The sequence below is a fragment of the Haplochromis burtoni genome, unplaced genomic scaffold (assembly GCF_018398535.1).
Source record: "Haplochromis burtoni strain Fernald_Lab_line unplaced genomic scaffold, NCSU_Asbu1 Contig_374, whole genome shotgun sequence".
Taxonomy (NCBI): Eukaryota; Metazoa; Chordata; class Actinopteri; order Cichliformes; family Cichlidae; genus Haplochromis; species Haplochromis burtoni.
In genome coordinates this window covers 535,111-545,619 of record NW_024582735.1, presented here as the reverse complement: position 1 = coordinate 545,619, position 10,509 = coordinate 535,111, and the positions used below count along the sequence as shown (strand labels likewise).

Genomic DNA, 10,509 nt, shown 5'->3' with positions numbered 1-10,509 from the left:
AAACTTTCCTTTTTGCTAAAGCATATAGTTAGGGCTGGACCAGTGCTTGCTCATAGTGGGTCATATTATTATTGGGTTTTTTCTCTGTATGTATTATTGTAGCCTCTACCTTACACTATAAAGCGCCTTGAGAGCGACTGTTGTTGTTATTTGGTGCTGTATAAATAAACTTGAATTGATCCCACACAATACCAGAGAGGGACTTCCTTATATTGCCTTGCCTGCCAAACCTTGTGACATGTGTTCCCTACTAGACTTGTTCAGTTACACACAAAAAACTACCTGCCACCAACTAGACAACTGTTCTGTAAACAGTATGATTGTTATTCCTGTAAAGACACTTTAACTCTCTCATTCTTACAATGATCTTTGTACATTTTGGTGATGCATTAAAAGTAAATGGAGCACTCCCCTTGAGACTTTACAATGTGACTACAGACCTGTCAACAGAGGAAATAAATGTAGCATCTAAATGAAGTGTATAGTTTAGTCACCATCTGCTGACATCGTTTTGTTTTTTATGCACCTTGCTAAGGTAGCCAATGATTGTTCATTTCAGCAAAGGAAGTAATGCCACAAAAATTACTTTGGCAAACCATAATTATACCCTTCACCTTTGGGGTATTGGGATAAGTAAAGTGTCTCTGATTTCTGATTTATTGTCTGTTGTTTATCATTTTTCGTTATAATGTGCATGGTAAACAAGAGCAGGAGAAGATGCTGGGCAGTGTTACATGTGTTATCAACAACCTTGGCCTGCTGGTCAAAGAAAACAAAATTCAATGCACTCACCAAGTGCTCCATGAAGGTTCTGAAAGAGTCTGCATTTGTTGTCCAGGGTGATATTTATAGATTTCTGAAAAATAGAAATATATTCTTTTGATCTATTATGTTACATGTATCCAATAAGATGAAAACTTCTACAGGAACAAACAAACTGTGGCTGCTTCTTCAGGCCGATGTTGGGAATAAATAATTTTTCAGTGCCTCAATAATGCTATGCTTTTTTATTAATAAGTGTTATAAAGTTATGTAGTGTAGTATTAAGTGGACACAGCCCTGAAAATAAAGGCATGAGACCATGTGTCCTTGGGGAGTAGAAAGCTGCAGACTCACTCACGCTTGCTTGGGAAAATGTAGATAAGAGGGGACCATCTCTAGTGGAAAGTTACTGAGACACTGTTGTTTAGAGATAGAGAGCTTCTGTAATAAAACCGTTAGGGGCACACCACCATTTGGAGATCCATGGCAATGTTTCATGCAGGACGCATCTCCCTTCTAGAAGTAATGTGAAAGAGAAATAAAGTGCTAAATTGTCTACTGAGCAGTGTGTTGTCTTCCATCGGATGCCTCTGAGGAATCAAAAGAACTCGGTGAAGTGTTGACATTTAACACCGAGCAGTGTATATTTACCTGCTTTCACATGATAGCTAACATCAGAATTGTACTGCCCTGAATTATGCTGCATTCAACATGAAAACGATGTATTTTCAGCACTATTGTTTTGTGTATTGTTCATCATTACCATCAAAAGCCTCTGGTACATGTTTCAAATTAAAAGCCTAACATGAACCAGGAAAATGTCCAATGAGCTAAAAGACCTGTAATTTGAACCATGTGGACAGAAAGTGCTGAATTTCAGTTAGCAGGAGATGTTATAAACATCACTTCATGTAATTACAGTGCTGTAGAGGCATTCATGAAAAAATAGTGGAATTTCATAAAGTTACAGCAGTGGAACAAGTCTTACTCTTTTTGATTGATCAGTGTAAACCTTGGTGAAAAACAGCTGATCACTGTCACCGTCGTCTCCTGTCCAATTAGCAACGAGCTCTTTGATGTTGGGAAGATAGCCAATGAAACCTGTGAGGAAACAAGAGAAATGAGACAGGAAATGATCACATATATTAGAAGTATACATTTGTTCATGACCTTCATGTAGACACAGTGAGGGAAAGTTAAGGCGTGTGTTTCGAGGAGCATGTCTAATGAGCTCTACCAGGTTTATGTCACCAGTGCAGTGCTGACTAACGACCTGCTATAAAACCATCTGCCCTATCTCATCTATCAGCAACCTGTGAGCCTCACATTTTAACGATTTTTTATTCTGGTACTTCTTAAGCCCAGAAGGTGAGTGACCCTTTTAACCTGCTTATTTACACAGGTGGAGAGTAGTGTTTCTATGATTGGGTGAATGACGCATGTTGTATAAAGAGCTTTGAGTGCTGAGGTTGAGTAGTAAAGCACTACATAGGAACCAGTTCATTTACCTTCCAGGTTTTCCTGCTGGATGTGAGAGATACAGCAACAGCTTAACATTTAATACCATCTGAAAATGTTTTATTTTTTATAATTTACATTTTTATAATTGCTTACATGGCACCAGTTGACTAAGTATGCAAATGCTGAAACAACGTTAAGAAAGTACTGATTAATAAAGTACTAAAACAACATTAAGTGCAGTGCTGCACTGCATTTGGATTTGGATCGGTTTACGTACGTTAGTGAGCTACTTCAGTCTCTGGGTTGATTTTCATTAATAAATGCTTTCTGCTGAGTTTAACTTCTAGTACTCGAGGTTAGAGAGCTATTATGTAGAGAATCAATAAGATAATTGGTTAGGAACTGAATGGACAAGTGACATCAACAATGGAATTGGAATTGCTAAATTCCAATAGATTCCCATCCCATATGAACACATATTACAAAATCTGTTGAAACTGTCTCAATTCTGTGTCTGTGCGTTGGTCTTTTTGTGTTTCCTTGTTCTGTAGTGAGAGGTAGTGGGAGTTGGTATTCAGAATGCTATAAATGTGCCTGTTTTACTGTGAAGGCTGTTCTGTGATGTCTCCTGTCCCTGCTGTGTGACTGCCCTGATTGTTTTCACCTGTGTTTATTATGTTTCGATTTATCTCATTGCCGAGCTGGCCTCCAGTATTTCATCAGCCCTCAGTGTGGCTACATACAGCAGTACTGTACAGTGTGAACTGTAGTTGCTTTGTCCACTCTGGCATTGTATGCACTGTTCTTTGTAACTTTTCTGTGTTTTGTTGTTTTCTAATTTCTTGTGTTTTGGATTTTTCCCTTGAACAATGATTCACTTTGGATTAGCTATTAAAGAGCTCCCTTTTTGAAAAATCCTTTGTGTGCTGTGTCCTGCATCCTAAAATTATGTGACCCTCCACACATGGCTACACTGTGACGCAGGTGTCTCTAATAAAAAAATATGACATAAAAATATTGTTTTTTCTCAGAATAAATACTTCATGTTAGGTAAAAACAAACAGACAGAAATTACACAGCAATATTACTTTTCTCAGCAGTACAAGAAACAACAAGACTGATAAACATACCCCCTGAGCCCAGGAACCTGTTGCCCTCCCTGACATGGGGATATTTGTCCTCCAGATGTCTGTCTGGCCAGATGAGGGTCTCAGAGGAGAACACAACCCTGTGCTTGGTCTGCTGGAACTTCTTGAGCAGCTCTTTGGGACCCGAGGCGAAAACCACATCGTAGCTAAGTCATTAAGGGAGTGAAAACAGAAAACGTTAGTACACAGTGCAGCTCAGCACTGTGTGAAGCCAGTGACACAGTTAAAACAAATGAAGGCGTTGTTATTATATGATACCAGCCAGAGTTAATTTGCCTGTGACTATGTTTACTACCAGAAAAGGAACTGCAACAAAAACAACACACACTTTCTTGGTTTCACTATAATTACATGCTTCACCATAAAGAATTTTACAACTTTACAAAATGTCAGGACTTTTCCTTTAGCTGCCATGTACAGCTAAAGTGCATCAAATGTGCTTCAAAAACATGTCATTTAAATTAAATATGCATAAACACTGAAACAGTAATATCTTCTGAATTTAGTATACTGACTCATAACATCGTAACGCAGCAAATAAACTGCTATAAGTGGAGCTTGTTACTCAATTCAAAGCACGCTACCTTAAAAGACTAGAGAAACAGCAGAAACAGTTAAGAACTGCTAATATATTTTAAATAAGTAGCTATTAAATTTATATCGAGGCAATTCTTATAAACCTGTACTCGATATTTGCATTGTTTTGAACTGGACATGTTGAGTCAGTTGGCCTAGTTTGGTATAAAATGTGGAAGAGAAGAGAAAGAAGAGAGGTTACATTTAAAGGTAAAGACTGCTCAGTGGTATTTAATATACTGGAAATTTTAGGTTTACATGTAAGTCCTCATTTTTACATCAGATACTGGCTTCTGTATATGTGACCTTTTGTTTTTTTTTCTTATTTTTTAGGCTTCCTGCAAGACAAACTGAGGCGTAGCCTTTGACCTTTGTGTTACTGAATCTGCTCCTTAGTGCAGGATAAACAGGTTAGCTTAGAGTCATACAATGGATTCTAAGTAAAGCACTGCACTGGACGGGTGCACAGCAGCTGTGGTGTTCATGGTCAGTGTCGAGTTACATAATATGAACTTTATGTGATGATGCTTAGATTCATTCACTGAAGTCCACCTTCACAGCAGCTTCAGACTGTCCAGCATAAACATTGTGCTGTCAGTGTAGAGGGAGACAATCAGCCAAGATAGCTCGTGAAACATCTGCTTACATCTGGCTGAATTCAGTTCTGTAAAACCACAAAGAGCTGCAGGTCTGCTAAAACACATCTACTGCAGCGCACAATAGAAATAATTGTAAGTGTGATTTTTTTTTACGTGTTTACGCCGTTTACGTGTGGACGAAAGGTGCACTTTCGTCCACACGTAAACGGCGTTTTCGATCACTGAAAACTGAGATTTTTAAAAACTACTGCCAGGGTGGAAATTTTCGAAAACTCCATTTTTGCGTTTATGTGTGAACGATGTGTGAACGAAGAAAACGGAGAAAACGCAGCGTCAAAGGTGTGCGCCTTTTTTGACGTCACACCGTGCGCCACGTTATTGTTTCGGTGAAATGGATTTCTACTTAGACAAAATACTGTTACTGTTAATTTTACTTCTATACTCATGTTGTACACAACTATTCAAATGATGAAGTCACAAATGCGCATTCATCTTTACAAAGAGAGTCAAATGCAGTGCAGCTGTTCAATATTAATCACTTTAACTGTTGACTATTCATACTTACAGCCTGATTACATCATGCACTAACATTTAGTGCTTCTATGTTTTCCTTACGTATCAATGCCGAATATCACGCTCATCAAATGTTTGCTGTTGTTCTAACCATGTGGACTGATGTTCTTCCAATATGTCTAAATGCAGATGTGTTTCTAGTCACTGTTCCTACTGAAACACAAAGTGAACCGTCATGTCACAGCCACTGAGCTCTTTTCTTCTTATCGTTTTGATACATCAGAATCAACCTGCTTAGAGTTTACACACACAATGCCACACAGAATGACTGGATGTTAACTGCAGCCTGCAGAGCACCACAGTGCTGAAAAGCTTCCAAACAGAGTATGTTTCTCACCTACTAATGCAGTTCTTCCTTAATTTGTCATCAAGCTGTAAAATTACAAACTACACATTACTATATTTCGTGTGCTGACAAAAGGCAGAACAAGGCAGATTCATGTAACATGAAATGAAATTGAACCAGTGGCTGAATAACTAACACAGTATTATAGTGGCATAGGTATCCAGATAGACACTCTACCTGTCAATAAAAAGGATTATTTGGCCATCATCCTTCATCTCCTTCAGACCTTCTTTAAGAAGTCGTACTTTCTGGCCTCCTCCTGGGGCTGACATGTAGTCACCTCCCTTCCATTTCTGATCTCGGCCCAGAACCTTAAAAACATACACCTCATCTTTTAGTTTAAAGATTTTAATGTATCATCCTTTAATAATACAGCCATTAAGGTTATGTCTTTCCTTATTTTCTGCTTTATATTATCAACACATATTAGTATGACTGAAATCCACTGAAAAGGACCAATTTTTGTGTTTGGATAAAACTCCTTAAAGCACACAGCAGGGACTTGTTTTAAAGAGACTGTGAGCCCTCACGTCTACAGAGCATGAAATAAACTTTTTCGAAAACTTTGCCCCAGAAGTTCTTACCTTGACAGTATAGTTAAAGTGTTTCGCTGTCCTCAGAAAACGCCTGTAGCCATCAGTCTCTTTGGTTGCAACAGTCACAACTAGAAGTTTGTCTGAAAACCAGAGCATGACAGAGGAATTCAGAATGACTTAAGCGTGACAAAACTTTACAGTACCACCATAAAGAGTATTTATGTAACGCGTGTATGACTGTGAACTATAGTGTACAATAACCTAGCAGAAAGAAGAGGCGCTGTATTAGTAATATGATGGCATTTTGATGCTCCCATATTTGCACTTAAACGCAGAGCTATACTTGTGCGATTATGTCGACATGTAGTTACATTTCTACAGAGGAGCAAATACGTTTCTTGCACAGGCTGTGATAAAGGCTTTAAGATGGTTATGGTTACGATGTAACAGTGAACTGCTCAGGGTTAATGTCGCTATGAATTAAGCCTGAAAAAAAGTCTCTAAACTTAGATTTTTATTCTTTGTGGGTGTATCACAGAATCAAGTCCGCATCCCCTGCAACTATTAATAATATAGGCTTCCCACAGGCTAACGTGAATGTGTTAGAGGCAGTGATTACAGCAGCTCAGAGGAGCATCGTCCACGTCAGCGGCATGGCAGCCCTCCTCAGCCCGGAGCGACTACAGTTTGCTTTGAATTGGAAAGCGCTGACGAAACGTTAATAAACTCCGTTCATGTTTTATTAACAGTGATTTTTATTTTGGAAAACTGAAAAACAACTTTTCGACATGCATCAAGCACTACGAGACAAAGTGGGGAAATTTCGGTTGTTCTAACAGACTAACACTGATCCAAGGATCCGGGCTTTTCATAAAGATGCAGTCAGATAATTTGTCGCCATCGTGTTGTTTTGTCTGTAGTTCGGCTTCAACTCTTTCTCACACATTTCTGTGACACGCGTGGTTGCAGCACAGCTTTTTTCAGCCAGTTATCAAATGAACTAAGTCTCCGTGTGTCGAGCTTAACTGGCCCAACTCGTCTCGGTACACATTTGCTACAAACTGCACCACCAACACCGTAGGGTGCGGACACAGCGTTATCTCTGCCAGCATTCCAAACTTACCTTCAGGAATTCCCTCTACTTCGGAGTTTACCAGAGCGGAAAGCGCGCAGACAACAATAGCTGAAAATAACAGCAAAGATGAAAATCTCATTTTTGCCAGGTTAACGTCCCTGTTTTTGAACCGGACTGGTCCCGTTAGCGAACGTCAACTACGGCTGTGTTGGATCTGCCAGCTCAGCCTTCTCTAACTCGCCTTGTTTTTCCCTACTTTGCCTTTTCTCTCTCCTCCTCGCAGTTTCTCAGTGTGTGCACACAAACCGTGTATTTGTCTATACAGCAGTTACAGTAGAAGAATAACAGTAGTAAAACAGCAGTTTGGCATCTGTGTAAAGATTTGCCATCCAGGCTCTTTTATAACATAGTAGCCCACTTGTTAAAATCGCAAGCAAACGCCTACTTCCACAGTGGGCAGGAGAGAACTGTGCACATGGGGATCCTGCTGTTCCGCAGACATGAGTATCTGCACGTAGCCTGAAACGGTGGTTGTATATAAGTTTCTTACATAGACTATGGGTAAACTCAGTTTGTTTAATTAAAGCTCTCACTATAACTTGACCATGAAAAGAAAGAAAGGAAATGTTAAACATCAGTGCCAATCACATTATCCAAAGTAATCATAAACCTAACATTAGAACCCAAATGAAGAGTTTAGACAGAGGTATATCTAATGTGGTGTTGACATCCGATATATTTGCGAATACTGGTATACGAGTTCTTTGTTAGTTAGTGGTTAATTTAATTGACGTTAAAAGTGTTATTGCATTCATTAAAGTCCAGCTAGAGGTTATTAGAGGTAGAAAAATCGGTACTAATGACGTTTTTAAGTAACCTCCAACATGTACAAACATTTGACCCAGAACATGCAATTCATCTGCATGAATGTAATGTCTTTGGTATGCTGTTTAACAATGGTGGCCACTCTCAAAGTGCAGCCAACGAGAACCCAGTGAGAAGTGCTAAGATAATCAACAGGAAATTGAATTGATAAGTGATGTTGGTAATGGAATCGGAATCGCCAAATCCTTATTAATTCCTATCCCTAACCTGACGGAGGAAACATATGAGATGGAGATTAATCCCTCATTAATCCTTCCTTCATGTTTTAGATCTCAGATGGTTCGAAATAGCTGCCCTTTGTTTTAATTACTGCTTTGCACATTCTTGGCATTCTCTCGATGAGCTTCGTGAGGTCATCACCTGAAATGGTTTTCCAACAGCACTCCATCACTCTCCTTGTTGGTCAAACAGCCGTGACACAGCCTGGAGGTGTGTTTGGGGTCATTGTGCTGTTGAAAAATCAATGATGGGATGGCATGTTGCTGCAGGATGCTGTGGTAGCCATGATGGTTCAGTGTGGCTTCAATTTTGAATAAATCTCCAACAGTGTCCCCGCAAAGCAACCCCCACACCATCACACTTCCTCCTCCATGCATGTAGACACTATCAGTTAATCTTTTCTGTGTCACGGGTGGAACCAAACATCTCAGATTTGGACCCATCAGACCAAAGCACAGATTCCCACTGCTCTAATGTCCACTCCTCGTGTTTCTTGGCCCAAACAAATCTCTGCTGCTTGTTGCTTTTCCTTAGTCGTGGTTTCTTAGCAGCTATTTGACCATAAAGGCCTGATTCACACAGTCTCCTCTGAACATGTAGAGATGTGTCTGCTACTGGAGCTCTGTGTGGCATGTATCTGGGCTCTAATCTGAGCTGCTGTTAACTTGTGATTTCTGAGGCTGGTGACTCGGATGAATGTGTCCTCAGCAGCAGAGGTGACTCTGGGTCTTCCTTTCCTGGGGCGGTCCTCATGTGAGACAGTTTCATCATAGCGTTTGGTTCTTGCGACTGCACTCGGGGAACCAATCAAAGTTTTCCAGACTGACTGACCTTCAGTTCTTGAAGTAATGATGGGCTGTTGTTTCTCTTTACTTAGCTGATTGGTTCTTGCCATAATATGAATTCTAACAGTTGTCAAATAGGGCTGTCAGCTGTGTACCAACCTGACTGCTGCACAACACAACTAATGGTCCCAACCTCATTAAGAAGGCAACAAATGAAACCCCACAGGCACACCTGTGAAGTGAAACCATCTCTTTCTGCACTCAGTATTATATGTATGTTCTGCCTTCAGTACTGGAATTTACCCCATAATCATCTGATTTAAAACAAAATCTAACATACAACATTCTCGCCCCTGGAAATAGATCTAAGATGTTACCATCATAATCCGGCTACCCCTTCGGCGCCAGCTGTGGGCTCAAGGCTGGAGCCAAACAAAAACTCCCTGATAACGACTGTGTTGAGTCTGTTCCTTCCCATTCCATGCAAGGCCACCTGGGTTGGCTGCTTTGGAGTTTTCATGTTTTACATGCAGACTCAGGGCTGCTCGTCTCCTCTTGATCTTTTCTTATTTGAACGTTGGTGTCTTAGAACCTCAAAGTTTAGCAGCACAACACTGTGTTTGCTTTTTCCATCTGCCATCTGTGTTTATCAATGCGATATGTGACTAATCTTTATTTAATAACCACAAAGTAAAAAAATAAAAGATGAAATATTTTATTTATCAAAGATACATGATTACACATTCATACAATTAATAAGGTTTCTATAAAAATTACACGCGGTGTAAGAAAAACATTACAACATACAAATAAATGTTATATGGAAATCTGACATTGTTTCAAAGCATAGTAATAAAATGTTAATTAAAAAGTCAGAATCTGCAAAGCTGTCTTGGTTGATTTCAAAAACTCTGCGCGCTTCACTCATCAGTAAATTAGGCTCATTGGTCAGATCAAAGCCATCCCCTGGTGTTTCAGTGGCTGAAGTAACACTCACTGTAATGACTTTATTGACGGTCTGGGAGGAGTTCGCGGTTGTGGCCGCGGGGTTACAGTCGGGGGGATATTTCCAGTTGGTGAAAGTCAGGCAAGCAATAACTTCCAGTCACTCGGGGTCGCTGGGGTTGAGCGGGGGTGGGATATCCCCCCAAAAACAGCTGTTTCACATGGATCAGGTTAAACCCAGGCTTCCTCCACTCTCTGGAGGAGAGCAAAGTGAGAGCCTGCTTTTCTGAAATTGCTTTGGGGTCGCACTGTGAGTCAGAGACATCCTCATTTTACCCACACTGGCTGCTGTGTGACTTGGGGATCCTTGCTCAGGTACGACCGTCTCACGCTAAGGTAGAGTGTGTGTAAGTCTGACTTTGATTTTCTTTGTTTGGATTAAACAAACACAAATGAAACGAATCAAAGCTAACGAAGCACACAGCCTCCAACTCCCCCCATCCTCACTGCCCTCTGTTGTTACAAAAGCACAGATTTAATCAAAAATAACCTTCTTTTTATGGTTCAACACATTTAGTCTCTCTCTCTCTCTCTCTCTC

At 40.1% G+C, this 10,509-nt stretch overlaps 2 protein-coding genes across 2 annotated transcripts in view; one reads left to right on the top strand and one right to left on the bottom strand.

Moving 5' to 3' along the window:
• The window catches only part of plod1a (procollagen-lysine, 2-oxoglutarate 5-dioxygenase 1a), a 27,601-nt gene extending 20,070 nt beyond the window's left edge, over window positions 1–7,531 (bottom strand). Inside the window, exons 1-6 of the mRNA XM_042229018.1 lie at window positions 7,125–7,531; window positions 6,050–6,141; window positions 5,643–5,776; window positions 3,354–3,517; window positions 1,751–1,863; window positions 793–856 (exon numbers count right to left, since the gene is read on the bottom strand). Coding sequence (XP_042084952.1) covers window positions 793–856; window positions 1,751–1,863; window positions 3,354–3,517; window positions 5,643–5,776; window positions 6,050–6,141; window positions 7,125–7,215 — 658 coding nt within the window. The 5' untranslated portion in view covers window positions 7,216–7,531. The remainder of the gene's footprint in view (window positions 1–792; window positions 857–1,750; window positions 1,864–3,353; window positions 3,518–5,642; window positions 5,777–6,049; window positions 6,142–7,124) is intronic.
• The window catches only part of kiaa2013 (KIAA2013 ortholog), a 22,684-nt gene that overhangs the window by 3,108 nt on the left and 9,067 nt on the right, over window positions 1–10,509 (top strand). The gene's annotated exons all lie outside the window — the stretch shown is intronic.